A 24,544-nucleotide genomic window follows, 5' to 3' on the forward strand; every position below is an offset into this window, starting at 1 on the left:
AAAACATTCCTCCTGTGACTTCTTTTTTTCTCATTATTTTGCTCTAAATCTTCACTTTCACCAGATGAAACCTGGAAAACACGTTGTAGCAGAGGAAGGAGAACCCGACTCTGCTGCCTGAAGGGGACTGGCTGAGTTTTGCATGCCTAGTTTTCATTTCTTCCACTTAGGTGGGTAATTCTGGGCATCTGTACTAGGCAGTTAGACTCTGTGATAGATGAGACTGTCTGCCCAACTTCCTCTGTGACTTCCAACAGCTCTGAGAACAAAGCTCTGCACACAGGAAACCTCCAGTAAATGCTCTTGACTAATGACAGTATCTGTGTCTGACAAGCACAGCATCCTTTGTGTATCACAAACAGGCCAGGTTGAAATTAAGAAAAGTGGAAAATCTTGTGTTCCTGGGGTCATATACACTGTTTGAATGTAAAAATAAGGGTTAGCGTTAGTTAAGATTGATTGAATCTAAAGATCTTTCCAGTAAGTTCTTTTCCTGATTCATAGAGAGGCATTATACACAGTGGTGATGAGTGTGGACTAAGGAGCCAGACTGCCTGTGTTTATTTATCACTCCCACTTATAACCTATGTAACCCTGACCAATAATGTTGGGCACTTTGGGTTCCTCATCTGCAGAGAGGAAAGGGAAATAATACCTACCTAATAAGTTAGCTGTGAGGGTAAAATGAGTTAGCATGTAGAATAGCGACTGGCATATAGTCACTCTCAGGGGTGTCTAACCTGTGGCCCATGGGCCACCTGTGGCTCAGGATGGCTATGAGTGCAACCCAACAAAAAACTGTAAATTTACTCAAAGCATTATGATATCTTTTGTGATTATGTGTCACAATGTATTTAATATGTGGCCCAAGACAACTCTTTCTCTCCAGGTGTGGTCCAGAGATGCCAAAAGGTTGGACACTTCTGTGAGATGATCCAAACAGTACCTAAATTAATTATTAATCAAATATCTGTTAAGTATTCCGTTTAGCGTACATTATCACAGGCACTCTGTGAAGGAGATCTTAGTAGCAGTTGTTATCTGAATTGGGCCATGTCTCCTTGGCCCAATTCAGAGTTTCCCTTGGGAACAGCCTCAGTACATGCTGATCACTCCACATGCCGGCATGCCATCATTTGTCACCCTGACTGGTGGTGTTTCCTGGCCACTGTCAAGTTGAAGTACTGGAGAGATAACATCCAAGGAGGAGCCCTCAGACTGTGAGGAAGGGCAGTTGTAGGCAAGTCTTCCAGTTTCTTTGCCACAGTTCTAAGGCTGTTCTAGACACTCAGAATCTCCAGTGGGATTTAGCTACAGGTGCCCACAATGGTAACTTGTCAACACACTGTACTGGCCCCTTCCCTTTCTTGCTTCACTCATTTCCCCCCTTACATCTGTGTCGAAGATCATCCCTCAAAGGCTTGCAACCAAATCCTTGCCTCACCATTTGCCTTTGTGGAAAATAGACTAGAATAGCATCAATGTCTCCACTCCACATGTGAGCCCAGAGAGGCTAACTGCACTCCAGAGATTGTACTCTTTTCTCCTTCATGATATAACTACATTCTGTCCACTAGCATGTGACTAAGTGCCATCAAGCCATGGTTATGATGGGGGCGCTGAGTAGGAAACAGTTGGGAATTAGGAAAGTTTCTGCACAGGGAGTGACTTTTGACCTGCTTCTGCAAATATGTGCAGGCAGTTACTTAGCTTGGGGAGAGATAGGACTAATAAACAGTCATATACACAGGAATGATCTTGTGAGTTGTTAAAATAATAAAACACTCTCACACAATAAGTGAATAGGACTGCTTCCTTCCCTCCAGCCTCCACCCTGCTCTGCATCCCCAACCTCACTGCAGGAATCCCTGGGCCTGCCTGTGATTCAGTAACTTAAAGGTTAACACAAAAGAAAGCTTTCAGGTTTCTAGTCCAGCAGGAGCTGGTGACTATACTGAGTGGTTGGTCCCTAGACCTTACTGGTTATTAAATATCTGTAATAAACCCTCTTGGCAAAAGGAAGAACACAAAGATATTTACTGATTAAATCCCATGTTCTTCCTCTCCCTTTCCTTTTTCAAATGCCCCATTCATCTTGCAGCTGAAAAATAAATGTCTACTTGATACATTGGCCAACATAAATTTTTAATGCCATGAGCAATTACCCAGTCAGTATCTTTCCTATAGTAGGAGAGCTGATGAAACAGAACCCAGTGCTTAGCTGTGAAGACTTCCACCTAAGATGGCCAAAACATATGGTCTTTCAGCAAATCAGTAATTCCCCAGATTTCTCTCCAGTTGGTTTGGGAAAGACTAAGCCTGCAAATTCATGGTTACGGAAATGCACTGTCAGTGTGAGATTCGGTGAACTGAGCAAAGGAAAATGACTGCAAGGGAGGTACAAGCCCAAGAGATAAACAAGGACTGCCAAGTTCACCGTTCAAGTTGGAGAGCTGTATTTTTCACATTAATGAAGTCATCTGTTCTGACACTTCGAACTTGTTCTTTTGTGGGGAAGGAATATGGGATGATAATTACAGACAGAGAACCACAATTTAACAACTGGACATCACAACTCCCTTTATATATACTAGGCTTTAGATTAAAAACTGATACATAGCATGGCATTCTGAGTATATTTTTATATAATTGTATTTTTTAATTGGAAGATACAGGCTGTTCAGAGAGAGGGAACCAGCAATCCCATGAGAAATGGCTGCAAGAAGGGGTTAAAAAAATATTCAAATTAGATTTCAAAAGGCATGTTTAAAAGGAACATATATGGACTTTTGTGTGTTGATCACAGTGAAGAGTGAAAAAAAGTAATAAATATACATATCTTAGAAAGGAATAATCAAAATGAGAGGCAGGCTAATAACACCTGAAAGCCACATCCTCTGCAGAGGGTTCATTCTTAGAGAAGTTACCTAAGAGCTAAGTCTGTTACTCTCTGGCTACATTCGCATGGATGTCCTTTTGAAAATAACCATCTTTGAGAGCAGCTGGTTTCCACCTATCTGTTCTGGAAGCCAGTTGGCACAGGGGAGTTAAAAAGGTAGATGTCTGCCCTAGCTGATTTGGCTCAGTGGATTGAGCTCCCACCTGCAAACCAAAGTGTTGCTGGTTCAATTCCCAGTCAGGGCACAAGCCTGGGTTACAGGCCAGGTCCCCATTAGGAGGTACAGGAGAGGCAACTACACATTGATGTTTCTCTCCCTGTCTCTCTCCCTCTCCTCCTCCCTTTCCCTCTCTAAAATAAATAAATAAATAAATAAACATTAAAAAGTACACAGCAGAGTTGGGAAGGATGGGAGGAGGGTGGTTAAGTTTTCCCTAGTCTCCTCTGGCAGAAGATTTTGTGTCCCCTGTGAGGCCTCTCTAGGGGTCAGGTTGGGCCCTGAGCTGGGCAGTTGGGTGTCTTGGCCAATTGAGTGCATATTATGATATTATGAACTTGGGTTGGAGGGGCTTCTTCCAGCTCCCATAATGACCTTTCTCTCTGCAACCACAGAGCTCTCTGAAATAAAGGAAGCTGGTCCCAGAGAAGAGGTCCACAGTTTGAATATATTTACGATTTCATCCTTCAGTATCAGTTCAGTACGTAACATCGTCCTGGGTCCTTGGAGATCTGGTGCCATTGAGATCTTCATAGAGGTAATCAGAGAAATGAAGCAGCCAGGTGCAGGGAGGGGAATAGTCCCACTCTGGAGAAAGAGGATGAGGGATGTTCCATGCAGGGCTTCCCAAGGAAGTCAGAATGTGCTCAGGGCCAGTGTTCAATTCAGCAGTGGAGTGTGGTGTTTCCAAGTGTTATGATGAGATATAGATATGTCATGAGGAATGGGGCAGATTCTGGACACCTCAGGGAGATCTGTGTAACAGGAGTGAGGGGCAGAACAAAAGCAAAGGTTACAGGAGGAGGAAGTGGGAGCCGGGAGGGGTGTTCACCGTGAACCCCAAGGAGGGGGAAAAAAAGGTGGGAAGGTTTGACACAGTGGAATGACAAGGTCAATTCTGGTTTTAGAAAAAGCAGCAACAATAATAATAATAGTCCTAGCAAATGTTTTTTGTTCCTGCCACTGTCCTAAGTGCTTTTCATGCAGTTAAAACTCCCAACAATCCCATGGGGCTGATACCATTATTAGCCCTGTTTTACAGGTAGGGTGAGTGAGGCAAATAAGTGAGGTGAAGCAAGTTAAGTGGTAGCTCTAGTCACTGGGGACGCTCAGAACTGAAATTGAACCTGCCTGCCTCCAAAGCCCATGCTATTTAACACTAAGGCACATCGCCTCTTCATAAATGACCCATGTCACATGTAACTGCTAACATTGACCTACTAATTCCTCTCCACTTTTCAGAATGTAAAATGAAGGCAGAAAAAGCAGATTGACCTGGGAAAGGTCACACAGAGGAATCAGTAGAGTATTCTGTTAAAAAGACTCTGTCAGTTATTTTAGCTCCAGATGTTTTTGAAAACAAATTTAAATATAGAGCAGAGACCAGAAAAGAGGACATTTCAACAGCAGTCGTAAATCTTAAATACTCCATTATAAAAATGTTTGCAATACTGCGTATGCCTAATAAGATGCTTCACAGTGAAATGTGCAAGGCATTCAGCAAATCTTCAACAGTTTTGCCATAATGTTGCAAGTAACAACTATCAAGCAAATCAGTTAGTCTTTTGCTCAAACCTCCTTTCATTATAGGCAGTCCCCTCAAGTGGTGATGACACTCATTTGTGTAGCAATAACGGTGATGAGAAAGAAGAGCTATTCATTCCACCCCTTCTCACCAGACTCCTGACATTCTAATCTGGCACTCTTGATTGAATCCTGTAAACTGACATTTATAGCTAAGGTGATCTATACATTTAATGGAAAAAAATTAACTATCAGAAAATACGTGCACAAATCATATAACTGACTATTTACCAACTTCAATGCTAGCTTCTTACTGAAGCATAAACGATTTCAGGGCAATTTCTAAGAGCCACTTACCTTTCCAATGTATATCCATCAATGTGTTAAAGCTGTTTCCAGAGTGGGGTTTCAAATGGCAGGCGTCATGTTCCCGCTAAGATAAAGGCACTCCTCATATCCTACTCAGTCATTGTGAAGGGTCTCTTACAATGCCGCCACACAATAAATCAAGAATGCATTTGTTATTTATGAGATATTTCAACTTCTTTGTACTTTCCCATCTCATCTTTTCTGTCTTCCTTGTTCTCAGCTTGTTACTTCTTTCTCATTGTCATATTTGGGAGAACTGTTAAGCAGGGCAATTGAAAACACCCTCTACATCTGAATAGTTGAGTATTTGTTGAGAAGATTATAAGTAATGAATACATATTGCCCAAAGAGCTGTGTTTGAATGGCAGGTGAAATAACTCCAGGACATAAGACAAAGTGTGGAGCTGAGAAACTACCACTTCTAGACTCCTCACCCCATTTTTCAAGGACAGATTTCTCATTGGGATCCACAATCAATGAAATGTGGTAGGGTAAGCTTTGGGGTCAAAAACTCACTGACACCACTTCTATTCTTAACAATGGAAAATAATTAGCTGTGCAGCTGTGGAAAGCCAGCCAGAACTTGTTCCCAGGCATAGGAGACATCTATGAATGTGCACCACTGAGGAATGGAGGGCAACTTTGCTCATTTAGATGTTTTGGACAGGAGGGTTTGCTACATATAACTACATGTAGGCTTTTTGGAGAAACTATTTATTTGTAGACATAATGCTACATAAAATGCTAGGAAGAGAGATGGCGTGAGCAAAACGTCTCTGGGAATGGCAGTGCTTACCTGAGAAAACTCGGGGGAGAGGGCTTCCAGGTGCAGTAGCCATGAAAACGAACTCATTCAGACCAGGGCTGTACTTAGGACACAGATATAGTAATTTAAACAGAGGAAGACTTTAATAGCATCATTTAGAAGGTTGGCTTGCTTAAGCAACGGGAGTTGGTTAGGATGACATACAGCTCAGTGGTTGTGCTATTTTGGTTCTGAAGGTAGGAGGGAGGTGAAAAGGGCAGGTAAGTTTGAGTTTTCACCATGGCCCATGACATTTGAGCAAGAATTATCCCTAAACATGGTTAGAAGTGATGCCACCAAACAGCCCTTTACTCAGTGTCACAAAACTCCTTTGAAGGTAATTGCACACAGCTGGTTTATTGGAGACTAAAAATTCCAGTTTGGTTCCTCAGAACAACTTGCCTGCAAACACCCAGGTTCAAAGGATCAAGGAAACTAAAACTTTCTACACCAAAAATGATTTTATAATTCGAAAAATGTTTGCCCCGGAAGATAAAGTTACAAATATATTTATGGTTCATTTCAGGAACTCCCTAAAAATCTGTCTGTTTGAACAACAGATCACCCTTTTCTTAGAAAAATAAACTGCCATGTGGGTAAGTAGTACTTTTTCAGGACTTAACACTCACTGGCCCAAGCCCTCTAATCAAATGATTGTTTACCCAAAAAGATTTGCTCCTCACTGGGTCCACCAACAAAACACTGTAATCTCACAGACTTTACCCAATTCTGATCAAGTTTCCCCATTGAAAGAGGTACCTTAGTCCAGAACCCCAATTGTAAATATATCTGCCCTTAACCTCCCTCTCCTGAAAAGCCGCTAAGACTCTTTCAAGGTGGTTGTCTCCCTTATTTCAGTAAAAGGTAAACTTTTACTGAAGTTTTACTGATGACTGCTTTATCAACAGGCTATGTAGATAGCTTTGTCAGGGAGCTGTTAATCAATGCCCAAAATTCCAAACTATGAAATAGTATAATCTACTGCTCTATAGGTTTTCACTGAGCAGAGAATATCAGAGTTAGGTTTATATCTAGGAGTAGAATTGTTCATTCATATAACTACTTCATGTTTAGCTCTTTGAGGAACTTCCAATATATTTTCTTTCTCTGCATTTTGGCTTTGTTGTTTAAAGAGAACTAATGCAATCAAATAAAAAATACTCAGGAGTTTGAGGGTTTAACATGGGAATAAAATATTTAAAATTAATCTATTAGATTAAGACTAAGAATAGGACTTAAGTAATTAATTGGGGGTAGGATGATTGGGAAATGCAAGTTAGCATGATCAAAATATTATCCCACTATAAATGAAAAGGGAAAATGGATTAATATAAAGTGTAGCCTCATCTCTCACTATTCCCTTGGGAGTTCTAATCAGTTTCAGCAGATTGGACCAAGTTCCCTGTGAGAATCTAAGGAAAATTTGAAGTCAAAAGAACTCTCTCCTGGAGCTCATCTAAGTCTCCTGTTGTGTTGACAGTCCTCACTCTTCCTGGTAATCTTCAATCCTATCTTCTCACTCCAGGGGGATTCTGATTCTGTCTGCTTCTCATTAATTCGGCATTCTTAATTCTGGGTTCTTCACCGGACTTTTCCAGGAATGTGATTAGAACATTTATTAATCAAACAGATTAGCTCAATTAGATACCAAATGTGCTTAAGTATACAAAATTGCATTAAACTCCTATCTCTTTAAACAACTATATTAACTCTCTAAAAATAATGCAAATTTTATATAGATGTTATAGACTTAATAGAAAACCAAATAGTAAAGAACTGTGGTAGGAAAATAATCTATTCCTTCCTTACACTCCCCTCCCCCCACCAAAATTTCTACATCCTAATTTCTTGAACCTGCAAATATTGCATGGAAAAGGAACTTTGCAGTCAGGATGAGGTTATAGACCTTAAAGTAGAGAGATAATATTCTAGATTATCCAGGTGTGACCAGAATCATCACATATGCCCTTCAAAGTGGAGGAGGAAGGCAGCAGAGTCAGTGAGAGAGGGTATGACCATGGAACAAGAGGCAGGAGAGACTGGAAGCATGAGAGGGACTTGAACTGCCATTGCCAGCTTTGAGGACGGAGGAGAAGGGCCATTAGCCAATGCACTGAGGTGGCCTCTAGAAGCTGGGATCTGCCCCACAACTAACAGAGACCTTAGTCCCATATCCACAAGCAACCAAATGTTGCCAACAATCTGAATAAGCAGGAAAGAGATTTTCCCAGAGAACCTCCAGAGAACAGCACAACCCTGATGACACCTTGATTTTAGCCCCATGTTAGACTTCTGACATACGGAACTGGAAGATACAAAGTTTATTTTCAGCCACTAGATTTCTGGTATTTACCAAAACTAATACAGGAAATGTGACCACATATCTCATATGCCTTCTTATATCAAAGAAATTATTGTAATTCATTCTCATAGTGTCCTTGTGCAGTAGTTACTTTGCTTGACTTGACCTTATTTTAAATACATATGGGAACTGTTGTCCAGGTGGCAAAGACAGGACTCAACTTGGGCCTTCTGACACTGTCCCACTTTATAAGACTATCTCCCAGTCATTTAAAAACATTTCAAATCAAATACTTTATTTATATTTTATTTCATTATTTTATTTTCTTTTATTTTATTTTATCCTTATTGTGTTTTCTTCCATTACCATTTAGTCCCTTGCACTCCTCTCCCCCCGGCAATCCCCTATATTTTAATTTTGCCACCAGTCATTCTAGAAGTTCTGGCTTTCTAGGGTAAAACATTAGGCATAAGGTACACAGGCTCACCTCTTTCCTCCTATAGTTTTGGATTGGCAACAACTGGTGAGAATTCCTGTCCCAGCAGTTAAGCTCTAACTCACCCTTCTGATGATCTCTGTATTTTTCCTGAGCCTAAACACAGACAGAAATGGAACTCAACAGTTTCCCCACAGAAAGTTGTTTTATATTAATAAACATGAAGTGATTTCCTTGAATGCCTGTAATGCAAACAGAAAATTATGGGGATTTGGGCTTCTCTAACTCCATGCTTATGAAGCCGTACTGGTCATTATAAATACTATTAATCTTCCAGACATTCATAGACAGAACACACTTATACACCATTGATTATCAGAAGAAACACTGACAACACAAGGGTGATCTCCTTTTCCTTCATTTTCAAGATGTTTCAGAATATGTACAAATACATATTTCCAAACAAAAGCATTGTTTTTAACAAGATAGCTCCCTCTTTGCAGGCTGCTTTTACCAACCCTTTAAATATTATTACATATTTTTGAGCATTTTTCATTATTGACCTTATTGATATATTATTGATTTTTAAAAACAAATTCCAGAGACCATAAATTCAAGCATGTGCTCAAACTAAATTAGTGGAAATAAGTTAGTCTTTAAGTTTAGATTAAATGATCCCCTAACGCCTGTTGGGTTAGGAAGCATCCTTGGTATCAGGCAGTGGGGACCAGCGGGATCTGAGGTTACTTGGAGGACACACACCCTGTTGAAGTAGGAGGCTGCTACTTAGATCCAGCTAGCTGAGCTAAATGAGATAAAGGCAGATTATTGCCAGATCTTCTGATTTTTAAAAGAGAAGCCAAAATGTAATTAAGAAATTTACTGATTCTTAAAACATTGGCAAGTAATTAACTTTTTAAACATCACTGCTGTCTGTTTTCAGTTTGGGATTTCTCATCTCAAGTTGGCTGACAATTGGGGAGCCATACTTACTGTTTTGAATTTGTAAACATCCTTTTTAAAATGTCACAGATTCAAAATGCTGACAAATGGAAATAACTCTTGTCATTCTGATTACAATTTAAAAGTCATCTTTTCCAAGGGGACTTTCTTGTCCTATTCACAGATCTGGTAATCGGCCAGTGCCACAATTATAAACCAGAGTCATTTGATGCTAAACTCTTTGCTGTTTTGACTCTTCCTTTTACAAGAAATTATTTGTAATAGAATTCAACTCTTTGTTCATCTCATCTGATTAATTAATATAAAAAAACACTTTTATATGCTAAACATTATGTTGGTCGCTCAGGTATAAAGAAAAATTATCTAGCTAAGCACTAGAAATGGACATTTTGAGAAGTTTGGAGTATATCATAGGCTAAGGATATTAAATTATTTCTGTTGTGGCTGTTGTGATTAACATCTACTGAATGTTTACACGCTACCAGGTGCTGTTTTAAGTATTTTACATATATTATTACACTTAATTTTAACAGTAATCATACAAAATTGGTACTATTGTAATCCTGCTTTTCAGCTAGTAAGTGTTGGAGCTGAGACTCCGATCCATTTAATCGGGTCAGCTTCAGAGCCTGTGCTCCTCATTACTAACAACAAAGCTATAGAATATATGATAAAAGCCATTCATTATGATGAACAATAAAGTGAGTCAATAAAAGAAGCCTCAGATTGAAGCTGTAAAACTACTAGATTTTGACAATTTACAGACTGTTCTCTTTGTCAGCACTGCTTTGATTATGACTATCCATTTCCCCATAGATCATGCAATACACTGTAAATTATGAGTATTATTAGATTAAAATATATTTTACTATTGCAATTATGAAATAACAGATTAATTTTATAGGTAGATATAAACATTGACTTTGGTGATTTCTGGCAATCAACCATACCTTTTATGTCTTTAAATGCCTGCAAAAGGCAAATTCTAACCAGTGTGAAAGATTTAATATTTAATAAAAATCAGTTCTCAAATTAATTTTTAGTCACCTCAGTTTAATAAAATCCAACTTAAAGTCTTTTTACTGAGGGTAGGCTAGCATTTTTTCTTTTTTAATCAAACATATTAAAACAATAACAATTTTTTTTCATTTTTGATTGCTACTGTGAATGAGATTGTAAATAAAGAGTATATAACCTAAATTGCCCTAATTTATTGATAATGAAACTACCCAGAGAACATTATAAATGTCCTCTAGTAAGGGTTTCCTAGAGCTGAAATGATGTGGCCTAGGCCCAGTTTCTCTCTTCAAGTTTTGACTCCTTTTCCCTGGACCTCACCCGCTGTGGCTTCCATATGGCCCCATATAGCTCCTGGGGACACACCATCTTCCAACAACAGCACAATGTTGTCTCAGATTGGCCAGCAGATGTTCAATGGTCCACCCTGATTGGAGAGGCTTAGTTTGACCCCCCAGCCCTAACACTATGGCTATGGTGATTGGCTTAGGTTGAATCAAGACTTGTACCTTGATTTGGGAACTATTCAGGGCAAACCACGTAGCTAAAAGGAAACTTGGGTGTTCTTCCCAGAAATAGAAAAAAGTGGTTGCTTCCTGAAGTTGATGTCCACCATTAAAAAGAATTCATGTTAGTTTTACATGGTTTAATATATTTAAAAAAAAAAACAAAACTACTGTGTGGTAGGAACTATTTTACTAGCTATATAAAACATTGACTAAAACATGGATTCTACTTTCCAGGAGCTTTCTGTCATTAGGTGGAAAGATAGTTCAACAGAGAATAAATCACAGAAAAAGCTGACAAGCTCCACATAACTCGAAAGATCACAGGCTGGACTATCCTACAGAATGGCAGATGATTAAGGTTCCAGAAAAGGTTAAGTAATATTAATTTAGAGTCTTCTATTTAAAAGAGTGTAAAATTCACTGTAGGAAGCTGATCATTAAGATTAGTTGTTTTTTTTTTTAATTAACATTTTGGTATTTTAGAGAATCTCTGTTATTTAAAATATTAACATTTTGGGTGTATATAAATTTCCTACTAATTGCAAATATAAAAAATGACAAAAATAACCTTTATTTCTAATACATATATATACACACATATATATATAAAGAATTTATTTCACATCATAAATTTAAAATTTTTGAAAGCATCCACATTCTTGCCTTTCACTTCTTGCCTTTTTTCCAAAATAGTTAACTATTGTAATTTTTAAGTAATATTGCATTGTTCATTTTAAAGCATTTCTTTTCCACATTTCCATCTTAAAACTACTACTTATTTTTCAAAGTCCAGTTCAGTTAATTTAACTTTTTAGTATCTTTCCTTAAATCAGTGCCTATATGAACCCTTTAAAAGAAATATGTCTATTTTAGAACCCTTATCCTACTCTGTGAAACTGCCCCACACTTCTCCCAACATCTCCATTAGCTATCATCCTGCCTAACACACTCCAGATATCTAATATCTGTCTGTTACATTATCCTTTCTCTTTCTTCTCTCTGCCAGGACTAATGTTTTATGGAATCTCTGCTGAGTAGAATACAAACCTGAGAAAATAAATCAGGGCTATTTCTGCAGGGTTGCAACTGGGAGAGTAAATGGCTTTGCTATTCATGATTTCTTTTCCATGAATTCTTGTTTGGACAGAAATACCTAGTAGCAAACCATGTGGTCACGACTTGATCCCCAGAAGTGACAGAGCCCAGAGCTCCTCTGGCAGTGAGTGTGCACCATGCAGTCCATAACAGACAGCACACTCCTCAGTTCTAAAATTCTGGAGAACTAGATGCAGAACAGCAGAGTAGTCTGGTCTATAGCGCTGGGATTACGAGACTCAAACTCTGATTTCTGGGCTAAGAAACTCATTTGCAATTATTGACCACAGAGAACCTTCTCCTGAAATTTTCATTTGCTAGAGATGATATAACTGGGGATTCAAAGTGTACCCCTGAGTCTTTGTAAATGAGAAGTGCATTCAGTACTTGGAATACTTGTTTTTTTCTGTTGATGAGAAGAAAGCCAACCTACAAAACTCAGTTTGCCCAAATTCCACTCTCACAGAACTTTTAACTAAATCAGGATAATTAGAGCAAAAGGAACATCATGGGCAGGTGATGTTGGATAGGATACCAACCATTGGATAAGCTACCTGGGCTGCGGGCCTGGCTCTCCGGGTGAGGGAATGTAGTGTCCTCTGGGTACTGTATGTACCTCTTCTGTTGTTTTTTCTTTGTGATTCAAATTCAATTTAACAATATCCTCAGTGGCCCTTAAAAGGAATCAAAGGGGACTTCCTATCAAGGCCTTTTATCACTGGCTACCCTAGTTAAAGGAACACAATCTCTCACAACTCTAAACATGGCCCTGCTCATGGCTCAGCCCTTCATACATTTTAGGTTCCATGTGATACCAAGCATAAACTGCTGGATCCCCCTGAGGAGGCAGGTGTCCTATTTGCTCTTCCTAACATACTATTCTTGGCATGACAAAGTAGGATCAAAATGTTCCCACTGAATGCCAAGAGAAGCATATGCCACATATCAGATCTAGCGTCCATAAAAAAATAAAACAAAACAAAACGTGACCAGCTCTACTTTCCAGGCAGTTTAAACAGAACACTTAAATTGGGTGATATTTAGAGTAATTGGAATGAAACTATCATTTTCTATAAGGTTCTCAAGGCCTTGGTGTTTTGTTTTTTTTTTCTGTCTCTAGTCTCTCTTCTCTCTAATGGATTTAAAGTCCATTTATAGGGTAACAACTTCATTTAAAAAAAAATCATTAAAAAAAACAAACTCTTTTTTTTTTTTTAAAAACCCAAACTCTTTTCTGAGCTACAGACATATCCATTTCATCTTGTCTCTCATATATTTAACAAAACTAAATTGGATTCATAAATTTACCCTTCTTGCTGACAGCCAAAGTGTCATCAACCTTACACAAGGACTCCTTAGAAAGGCAAATATTTGGGCCTCTTCCCACCCCCAGATCGTCTTTATCAGACACTCTGTGATTGAGACCAGCAGTCAGTTTTTACAAGCCCCCGGGTGATCTGGTTCCAAGCAGAAGTTTGAGAACCCCTTCACTAAGCCATCCTATTTTAGTGTGATGAATGCAATAGACTTAATCTTGGCATTTCCACTCCCATTCTTTCCTCTTCCAATTCATTACCTTCCAAGCTGACAAAGTAATTTTTATTCCTAAATTTCATCTAGTCATTCCCTTGTTTAATACTTCTGACTTTTATTTAATTTTTTCTTATAAAACCCTTTACTGAAATAGTATTTTCTTTTTCTTTTTTTATTGTTGTTCAGTTACAGTTGTCCCCATTTTTCCCCATTACTTTTCCCTGCCCTACCCACCCCCACCTCCCACATTCAATCCTCCTCTCTCTCCTTTTTGTCTTTGTCCTTGGGTCCTCTACACATGTTCTTTAACTTGACCTTTTCCTTTCTTTCCCCCATTACCCCCTTCTCCCTTCCCTCTGTTTGCTGTCAGCTTGTTCTTTATTTCTGTGTCTCTGGTTATAATTTGCTCGTTTGCTTGTTTTGTTGATTAGGCTCCACTTACAAGTGAGAGCATATGATATTTGTCTTTCACTGCCTGGCTTATTTCAGTTAGCATAATGCTCTCCAGTTCCTTCCATGCTTTCACAAAGGGTAAGAGTTCCTTCTTTCTTTCTGCTGCATAGTATTCCATTGTGTAAATGTACCACAGTTTTTTGATCTACTCATTTACTAATGGGCACTTTCAAATGCACTCATAATAAAATTCAAAAATATTTGTCATGGTCTACAAAGGACCGCATGCTCTGGCTCCTTCCTATTGCTTCAATCCCTCCTGTTCTTCCCTAGTTATGTCACTGTCCCCATGTCAGCCTTCTGACCTGCTGGGTGGATTCCTCATACTCCTCACATGGCCTGCTTCTCATTCAGTTGGTCCCTCTCCACCTCCATTATACTGTCTCCCACCATATTGCTTATTGCACTTTGGAACTTCCATACACATATCTGTTTACTTGTGCACCACCTAACTGCATGCTAGATCATTGAACATGGGAGAACAGGGATCACATTTGTTTTGTTCTCCTTTGTGTACCCAGTCTCACAATCCTTATCATATGGGAGGTACTTTTAACAACAAAAACAAAAACAAAACACACAAACAAAAACTTGTTGAATGGCTAATCACATATAATTCTTATGCAGGATAAAATACAAAACAAACAAAATAATATCAGTGTTGATGTTAGTTCTTAAAAATAGTTTTGCTTTAAAACTACAGGTATTGTCTGAAGTTGCTGAAGGCTGGTTGGGAATCCTTGTGTGCATGGACAAATTATACATTTTTGTATAATTTACTACTGGTAAAACACTTACTACTTGATACATCTTTGTATCACTCAGGCAGCACCCAATAAGAAAACACTTTGGGTATGTCAGCAAGGTTATGCTACTTTGATTGTGCTTTTGATAAATATGTCTTGGTTTTACCTATTAGATTTTGGCTGTTTATTAATTTTGCTTTAATTTTCTCTTTTCCTTGGAAAAAGTGCCTTGAGTTCAGGATACTTTTAGCTCATTGTTTGGTTTTGGCCCTAGCAGTCACCTCAGCCATAGCTGGCACTTGTTGTCTAGCTCCATCCATTCTTGGATGATAGATCACAATCCTTTGGACCCAACCTTTGGGTCAGCTCACCTGGATGATGGACCTCAGGAGAGGGAGAACTAAACAGGCACAAGCAGAGCCAGGTAGGGCAATGTGCAAATGAAGTAATTGGCTTGTGCTGACTTCACCAATGCCCTGCCTCTTTATGCACAATCCTCTGTTTTTAGAAACAATGACCCAAACCCCATTGCTCCCCAAGACATCAATTCCACATACCACTCTCAAAAAGCCTTGCTCTCAGGAGTTTCCACAGCACATAGTAAAGCACAAACTGACAAAGGCTAGTGATAAAGACATAATTTCTAGCTTTGGAAGAGACATTAGAAGGAATTACCAGGGAAAGGACCTGTAACAAGTTCATCATATGTGTCAGCCTGACTGGGCAATGGGCTGGAGAATCCGGTTTTTCCCTGTTTTCAAGCTTGAATGTCAATCTTCTCCTCCCTTTGGAGTCAGACTGGAACTTATACCATTGGCTCTCTTGGGTCTCCAGCTTGCCCATTGCACAACTTGGGAATTTTCAGCCTTCATAATAGTGTGAGCCAATGCCTAACTATCTATCTGCCTACCTACCTACTTACCTAACTTCCTATCTATTGGTTCTATTTCTCAGGAGAACTCAGAGTAATACAATGCCCTACTAGACAAAAGAAATTGTGTATGTCTATATACCACAATTTGAAGGTATATTTATGGATCTGGCAAGCTCTTTTCCATGAACCCAGCAACAATGACCCTGAAGAATGTCATCCCCAAGACCAATGTCATAAGGAGGGACCTGCTGCAGAAACTATTGAAGTGTAAGCCTGTCTAGTGCATCTCAGCAGAAGCCCTGTAGTACACCTGCTTCTCCAACTTCTGTCCCCACCCCCAGGCTGCAGGACCCCAGCAACCAGGCTGGGGTCTGGCCTATTTAATCACCCTCCTGGGAGGAAAGGAAATGTAGGGAATGCATGATATGCTGAACTCCAGGTGTTCTGGGCCCAGCCAGGGTGGAGGGTGCTGCAGCCTGCGTTCTTTATTCCCTGGTAAGTTGGTATATTCATTTAAAACTAGTGATGATTCCAAACAGGGTATTGTAAGTGTTATTAGAAGCATGCTGTTGAATGTTCAACTTAAAATATTAACAATGAAAAAATATGGCTATACAATTGTCAGCTAACAGCAAAGCAGGAAAATTCAAACACAACGTCAACAATGTCAGCAGCACATAAATGATAATCAGACAGGGCCAGTCCATGACTATGGTGGAACAGGACAAAAAGTAGACTGTTCTGCCATCATGCCTTAAACTAGACAGAAGCAAGGATACTCTGCAACCACAAAAATGCTTACTGGTTCTTCATTAATGACAACTCTCATCTAAATTTCATCCTCCCATTTTCCAGGTAAAAATCACCAAGACATACAATCATCAAGTTATTTCTACTTCCTAAGAGAATCCGAACCAAAACGGGACCCAGCTTCCCTAAACCTGCTTAAGTTACTTGACTCAGCCCAAAGCCTACAATAAATCCCATTCCATCTCTTTCGTCCTAAAGACCCCAGAGTTTTGCTGGCAGAAGCTTCTCCTTTATTCAGCAAGTTAAATAAACCTAACAGTGTTTGACTACAGATGAGCTCCTAATGGTCTCTGCCAGCTGGTCTTTGACATAACTTCACACAAGGAAGTGGCTTCTTACTCATGGTCACGCTTAACAGAAAGAGAGAGAGGTTATGGAAATAGCTAAAGCTGCAGTTACTCAGAGCGTCTCAATATAAAACAATGTGACTCACTAAAATGCATCACAAGAAAAAAATACACCATCAAATAGGAAAGAATCAAGGAACAAACAAATGAATGAACATGGGAGATAAGTAGGTCTGACCAGGAGAAGGATCTTGTGAAAGTATTAAAGTATTAGCTAGTAACTTGTTTGTTAAGCAATCCAAGCCTCAGCTTAAATGAGATCATTCACATAGGTGCTGGTGTAATGTCTGGTATGAACACAACACACGTTTCCTATCATCCTCTTTATCATCATGAATGTCATCATTATCATTGTTATATTATTCAGTCCATGCTGATGCCTATAACAAGTTGCATGTTCACTCATGTATGCACAAGAAAACAAAATCATTTGCCTATTGAGTAAGTTAAAATCCTATTTATTCATCACATAAGCAAAAGGAGAAGGAAAAAGAGAACTCACGTTGAGCTGTAGTTCATCTGTCCACTGTCCAATCAGACGATAACCAGGATTTGTGGTGTTTGTTGTCTGGTACTGAAAGATGTCATACCTCCCGGGTGCATCTCCATTCTTGTTAAACATTACTGGCGTGCCCGCACTACCTGAGGAAGACAAGAAAATGACAGTTTTTAGAGTTAAGCAAGATTCCTTCTATCTCTTGTGCCATCGGTGACAACCTAGAGACATGCTAATGAACAAGTTAGCTAGTACATTACCCAGTTGTTTAATAGATCCCCCCAAAATGGTCCCTAAGACTCATGGGTAAGTCATCACTATGGCCTACAGATGCTACTTATAGTAGGTAGATAGATAACCTGTCTCCCCTTTTGAACAGTCTTATTTCTCAATATTTATTAATATTTTATTCTAAACTTTTTATTGTGAAGGATAAAAATAAATGAATTATTTCCCAGACAACCTTAAGTTCATTATTATTATTATTATTATTGGCTGATTCTAAAGTATTAGCTAGTAACTTGTTTGTTAAGCAATCCAAGCCTTAGATTAAATGAGATCATTCACATAGATGCTAATATCATGTGGTCAGTAAAGAACTATTTATAAAATAACAAATAAATACATAAACTTAAAAAGGGACATTCCAGAGAATTAAAAAATATATATACGAGGAATCAAAAAGGTTTACTTAAAAGGTACTTGGATACAGACTGCATTTATAAATATTTTTGGATGATTATTTCTAAATTACTTTATATAATACACAGTCTAAAATGCTTAGCAGTGTGCATGGCATGCATTCAATAAATGTTAGTTTCTCAATCTCCCATTTGGATATTCTGTCTTTAAAATGTTCATCTTAAGAGGAAACCAATTATTTTGGCAGAATTAGACATTGAAGTCAACTTAAAAAGGTTAATAAATTTATTGAGAGTATGTTAGAAAGATAGAGAGTGGAAGAGAAAGAAAAAGAAAAAGACATACATCTTTAGAAAGTTGGATACGAGTGAAAAGTCCCTTAATGTTAACCACATGGAGCAACTGGCAAACCATATATTCCAAGAATGAAACTCAGGAAACTCATGAGTTTTGGTTAGTTTCAAAAGAATCATCAAAATTTTGGTCACTGTGTACAGCTTCTCTCCCTTGGATCCTTTGGAAACAGGATAGGTATCAGTGGTCTAAGGCCGTGTGCCTAATATCTGCTCTGCCTTTAGGTTAACACTGAATCAATATTCCTTGTAAAAACAAAGCTTTATTTCCTGTCCTTTACAAGGAAGTTTACAGTTAGTTTACAAGCTGAAACAGAATCAGTGGGAACAGAAGTTCATCTTGCTACTTTGGGAGAGGAGGGTGAGGCACTTTTGTGCGCTGTAAATTGAATTCTGATTGTAAATTGAAGACTGACGGTGGCAGAGCTCTGCATCTGGGTAGCAAAGCCATTAGCTTCTGCAGAACTGGGGCCAACGTGGCATTTACATGAGTGATCTGGATGAACGAAAAACAAAAAGTATGTTTACTGGAAGGAGAGAGTACACTTAAAACAGTAAAAAAGGTGCCAGTGCTCAAGAAAGAGGCGGGATGGTAAAAGTGGCCCCACACAAGTGATCACTCAGCTCAAGAAAAGAGTCAGAAAAAGGGGCCGATAGGAGCAAAAGGCATACAAAGTGGCGATCCTGTGCTGACAGTGACCCCCCGTCCCCCGGGAGGGGTGCCTAACATTATTGGCAGAATACAGGGGCAGTTAAAGACCTCCATGCCATTTTACAACTCTCAGGCACAGGATTTTATGACATTTCTGGTATTAAAATGAAAAAACAAAATCAGAGCTGTAGGAGCTGAATAATGGCTCACCAAACCTGTCCATGTGTTAATCTCCAGGACCTGTGAAGGCTCCCATACAGGGCAAAAGGGATTTCGCAGTGATTAAGGATCAGGAGGTGGGGGGATTATCCTGGATAATCTGGGTGGGTCCAGTATAATCCTAATGATCCTTATAAGTGAGAGGCAGCAGGAGTCAAAAAAGGGAAGAGGAGATGTGAGGATAAAAACAAGAGGTTGGAGTGATGAGAGGAAGGGGTCATCACCAAAGAATTCAGGTGGCCTTCAGAAGTGAGAAAAGGCAAGGGAGCCCCCCTCAGAGGCGCCAGAAGTAATCAGACCTGCCTTCACCTTAAGCACAGCCCAGGGACAATGTGTTAGACTTTCTTCTGAACTACATAGCTGTAGTAAATTTGTGTTGTTCAAGCCATTACATTTATGGTTCTTTTTGGGGGTAGCAATAGGAAACTACTACAGAGCTGGAAGACACAGAACAGTAAACTTCCTAATTTTACAGATACAGTACATAAGTTCAGAAAGGGGCAGTCACTTGCCCTGGGGCCTCTGGGCTAATTAAACTATAATAGTGTTTAGTAACTGGCTTTAGAATCCCCTAAAACAGGGGTGACCTTTAATAAATTATTCAATCTCCTTCTACATCTGATTGTCACTAATGATATTTTTTCCCAGAGTGTTAGTAAGGAGTAAATGTATTACATATATATATAATATTATATATATATAATATAATAATAAATATATTAGTTCCATGTCTTTTACATAATAAATGCACAATGATATTTTATAGTTTTTTTAATAGTTTTTATTTTTTATCATTGTTTTATTTGCTGTATCTCAGGACACATGCCTTCAGATATCCAGATTTTCAAATGTATTAAAGTTGACTTCCCTAAGGGGTACCAGATTTCAATTTCTCCATCAGTGTAAGCAATTTTAGTTTTAAACAGTAGGCAAGAGCTCACTCAGAGTGGGCACTGATCTATGAGCAATGTAGGTTTGGTCTCAATAGCTTGAGTCAGTAGCTGAATCTGTGTGTGGCCAAAAACACTGTATTAATTTGTTTCATCTACATTGTACTATCCCCATAGTCCACAAAGGCACCTGCTATATCACAGTAGGATCTCTGAAGCTATCTCTTTATAGGAACCAACAGGAGTCTTTCTAGTACAGAAGGAGAGAAAAAAATAACAAAAATAAGTTTTTAATATTGGCTTTCTTCTTTCAGTGAGCCTTCCAAGTATAGATAAGCAGAATAAACAAAATTTGCATTTTACACACTATTAGCAAGAAAAGAATCCTATCATTTCACAGGAAAACATTACTATTCAAATACCTTTCTTTTCTTTCACATTGGACACTAAAATTTATTTTGTGCTTTGCTGTAATTGTACGGCTTCTAGTCACTAAATAATATGACTTGAGCTTTTATAGTTTTTGAGAAGAGGAAGATGAATATTGTAAGCCTGGGGCTCCAAAGGATCTCAGACTCACCAGATAAATATTCATCAGAAAGGGACACACCTAATCATTCTCCCTTCTTATAATCTTTGTTAGAAATGACTCTTATCATGCCTTTTCCATTCTCATTAAAGTTCATGCTTTAAAAAAATTAAGACATAGAACTGAATACTTTAAGTGATGACTTGCACTAATGTATTGTGTGGCTTTGAACTTTTTGATGGATTCGATAAAGCACATGGATTATTATTTCCAGTTATTTTTCACAACAACTTTTAAACAGTATCCCTGAATTTCTTGAAAGAGAAAAAAGGGGGCTAGGTTCAATGAAGACTATACAGGGGTGGGCAAGGGGTTTACATAATACAACAATAAATAATAATACAAGAATAAATTTGCATATTCACAACTGGAAACCTATTTTTGCCCACCCTTTTTTTTTCTTAAATAGTAATAATTAGAGCAGTACAGAGAAGAGAAAGAAGTTATCAAAGGAGAAGTGACCAGCTGCAGAAATGGCGACAATGCAGTTGCACTGAGGTAAAGGAAACAGGGGTACTTGACAAGATGGGATACTGAGATTATAGATTAGAGTACCTAAATAAAGTCCTTTCTTCCTGGTTAAGGAAGGATATAGGATCCAGGTTGCTCAGATGATCAAACAGTCCTTCGTATCAATGTATTTACAAATTTCATCTTTTCATTTTACGACCCCATATACAGATTCCAAAAACACTGCACTGATTTGTGTTCTATTTACCTAGAGCCACTCAGCAAACTACCCTAAAACTTCACGCTCCAAACAATGACAATCTGTATTTTGCAATTTGGGCAGAGCATGGGGACAGCACCTGTTTGGTGCACTCATGTAAGCTGGGCAGCTTAAAGCTGACATGCCTCACAGTTGATGCCAGCTGTCAGCTGGGACCTTAGCAGGGGCTATGGTCAGAACACCCACATGTGGCCTGTCATTTGGCTTCTTGGCTTCCTCCCAACATTGTAGCTATGTTTGCAATACAAATGTCCTAAGAGAATGAGGTAGAAGCCCTATTAACTTGCATGTCTTAGAAGTCACAGAGTGTCACTTCTGCATTAGTCATGGGCTCACTCAGATTCAAGGAGAGGGAATGTAGATCTCACCTCTTGAAGAAGGAAAGCAAACTTCATGTTTCAAAAAGAGCACGTGATATGTGCCATTTTTATAAAATATATTGTAACCCAGTTTGTCTTCTGGAAACTAGTAAATCTAGGCACAGACAGACATACTTCAGCTTGAATATGTCATTATATAGCAATTCTTTAAGAATTTGTATCCAAGGCAACAAATTTGTTCAAATTACATCTATAAGTATTGACATCTGGTTAGATAGGCCAACATAGATATAACAAAATCAAATTTAGGCTCAGGTTATTACCATTGATTTGTGATGCAGAGAAAACCACGGCTAGAAGTGATGAAGATTAAAAAAAAGTATTAGTCATTTTTTCTCATGGTGCATAAGAAGAGGTTAAGTACTTGGTGAAACTATGGCAATACTTTCAGGGCATTCATTCTATTATCATTTCCTAAATTGGTGTTTTGGTAAATGTGAAGGTCAGAGTTATTAAATTGTACTCTATTGGTCTGGAACAAAACGCGTAGGGGTGCAGAAAATTTTTTATTAAAGTAACTGAAGAGAACAATTAGGCTTATTGAGACAAAAAAATAATCAAAATCCTACTAAAACATGCTAAAGGAAGGCTAAATTTTTCAAAACAGATTAGAAAGAGACTTGGTTTCTAGCCCTGTCTCTGTCATTGTATAGCTGTGAAGTCTTAGACAAATACTTTCTCCTTTCTATTAATTGATTTCTTTACATAAAAATCAAGAAATTGAATGAGTGAAAATGTCAAGTTTCTTTTCATTAATAGTTACTCACTTAAAGTGACATGGAATCCATGAATTCAACCTAGCACAGGTTCTGTATTTTACTAAGCGGTTGAGCCTCACCATCAATGAATGCCATAGTGCATCAGGAGCCCAAAGCCATATGGCAGGAAAAAGGCAATTATGTTGACCACAGGCATAATTGCATGATGACAAAGAGAGAAAACCAATCCTGTGACCTTCCACAGAGCATCCATTCTAAGATGAAGAAGCAGGAAGTTGAAGAAGTAGTCAGCTCTTCCTCTCAGAAACTTAGAGGGGATAACCTGTGGAATTAGGTGCCTGTGGTACCAAGTGTAACATTGTCACTACCTACACATGTGGTTTTGGATATTATGATTCTTAATTCTCTGTAAATCAGTCTCATTGTCTTTTATAAAAAAAGGGTAAATAACAGCATCTACACCATGTTGGTGTTTTTTTAATTGAATTTATTGGGGTGACACTGGTTCACAAAACCATACAGGTTTCAAGTGTACAAACTTAACAAAACATCATCTGTACATTGCATTGCGCACCCATTGCCCCAAGCAATGTCTCTTTCCATCCTGATTTTCCACCCCTTTGTACACCTCCACCTACCCCCACACCCATTTCCTTAGGCTAACGCTATACTGTTGTCTGTGTCTACATGATTGATACACACACACACACACACACACACAAAATATTAAATATCATATATAGGTGATATATTTTATATATATACTATTAAATAAGCAAGCACAGGAAAGTAGCAAAGTAACACAGTTTCCGCCACATAGTAGTCAGTTGATATACATAGGCCCCCTGTCTTGTCAGAAGCTCAGCAACCCTGGGTCATCAGTGGACAAGATCGTTTTTACATAATGAGTCTGCAAGCACTATGGGGAAGAAGAATAAGGGAAGAATCACCAAGAAAATTCTCAAAACTATTTTGTTTACTTGTGTAAGAATGATTATGTATCTCTATGAACCAGAATACAAAGCCCAGAAAGTGGCCCCAGCTAATGTAATTTAGTGTTTGATAAATAAAATCTATATGTGTTTTGTTCTGGGAAAATGAGTTATATATTTTAGGAGATTCCATAAGATCAAGGAGAACTACAAAAAGAAGATCATTTACAGTTAAATTAGTTTCTGGTTTTAAACATAGTCTTTTTGTCTTCATCTAAACTAGAAAACTGTTGATCCCCAAATTGGGCATGGTTCCTCTTCATCCATATACTAGATAACTCCTGGAAGATTGATATAATATTGTGGGTTTAAATGGGTTGTTATTTATAAGCAGTGAAGCAAGAAGATTTTCTTTAACCTTAATGTAATTATCTGAGCCAGGAAATTAATATTGACATATTACCATTTAAAACTCATCTGTAAATTTTACTAAAATATCTTCATTGTCTCACTAATGTCCTCTTTCTGATATACGATCAATTAATTTTTCCACATTACATTTTATAGTAATGTCGCCTTAATCTTCCCCAGTCTGAAACAATTCTTTTATTTGTCTTTCTCACAATGTGAATACTTAAAAAAAAAATTATTGATTTTAGAGAGAGGGAGGGAAAGGGGGCAGTGGGAGAGGAGTGGAAAGAGAGAGAATCATCAATTTGTTGTTCCACCTATTTATGCATCCATTGGTTACTTCTTGTATATGCCCTGACCAGGGTTCCAACCTGCAACCCTGTCCTATTGGGAGGATGCTGTAACCAACTGAACTACTCACCCAGGGCCACAATGCGAATACTTCTGAACACTACTAGCCAGTTTTCTTGTAAAGTGTCCATTAATATGAATTTGTCTATGTTTCCTTATGAGTAAATTGAGGCTATATATTTTTGGCAATAAGACCTCAAAAGTGGTGTTATAACCTTCCCCCACGTTAAGGTTTTACCTTAAGTTCCCATCTCTGTCTGAAAGCCTGACACTCCTGGAGC

General features: G+C 38.4%; 1 protein-coding gene across 1 annotated transcript in view; it reads right to left on the bottom strand.

Moving 5' to 3' along the window:
• GRM7 (glutamate metabotropic receptor 7) overlaps positions 1-24,544 on the bottom strand; it is an 858,034-nt gene that overhangs the window by 270,957 nt on the left and 562,533 nt on the right. Inside the window, exon 7 of the mRNA XM_054595612.1 lies at positions 17,402-17,541. Within this exon, the coding sequence (XP_054451587.1) occupies positions 17,402-17,541 (140 nt within the window). The remainder of the gene's footprint in view (positions 1-17,401; positions 17,542-24,544) is intronic.

Source organism: Pteronotus mesoamericanus, unplaced genomic scaffold (genome assembly GCF_021234165.1).
Source record: "Pteronotus mesoamericanus isolate MK-2021 breed Mesoamerican mustached bat unplaced genomic scaffold, CSHL_Meso_final scaffold_54, whole genome shotgun sequence".
NCBI classification, from domain to species: Eukaryota; Metazoa; Chordata; class Mammalia; order Chiroptera; family Mormoopidae; genus Pteronotus; species Pteronotus mesoamericanus.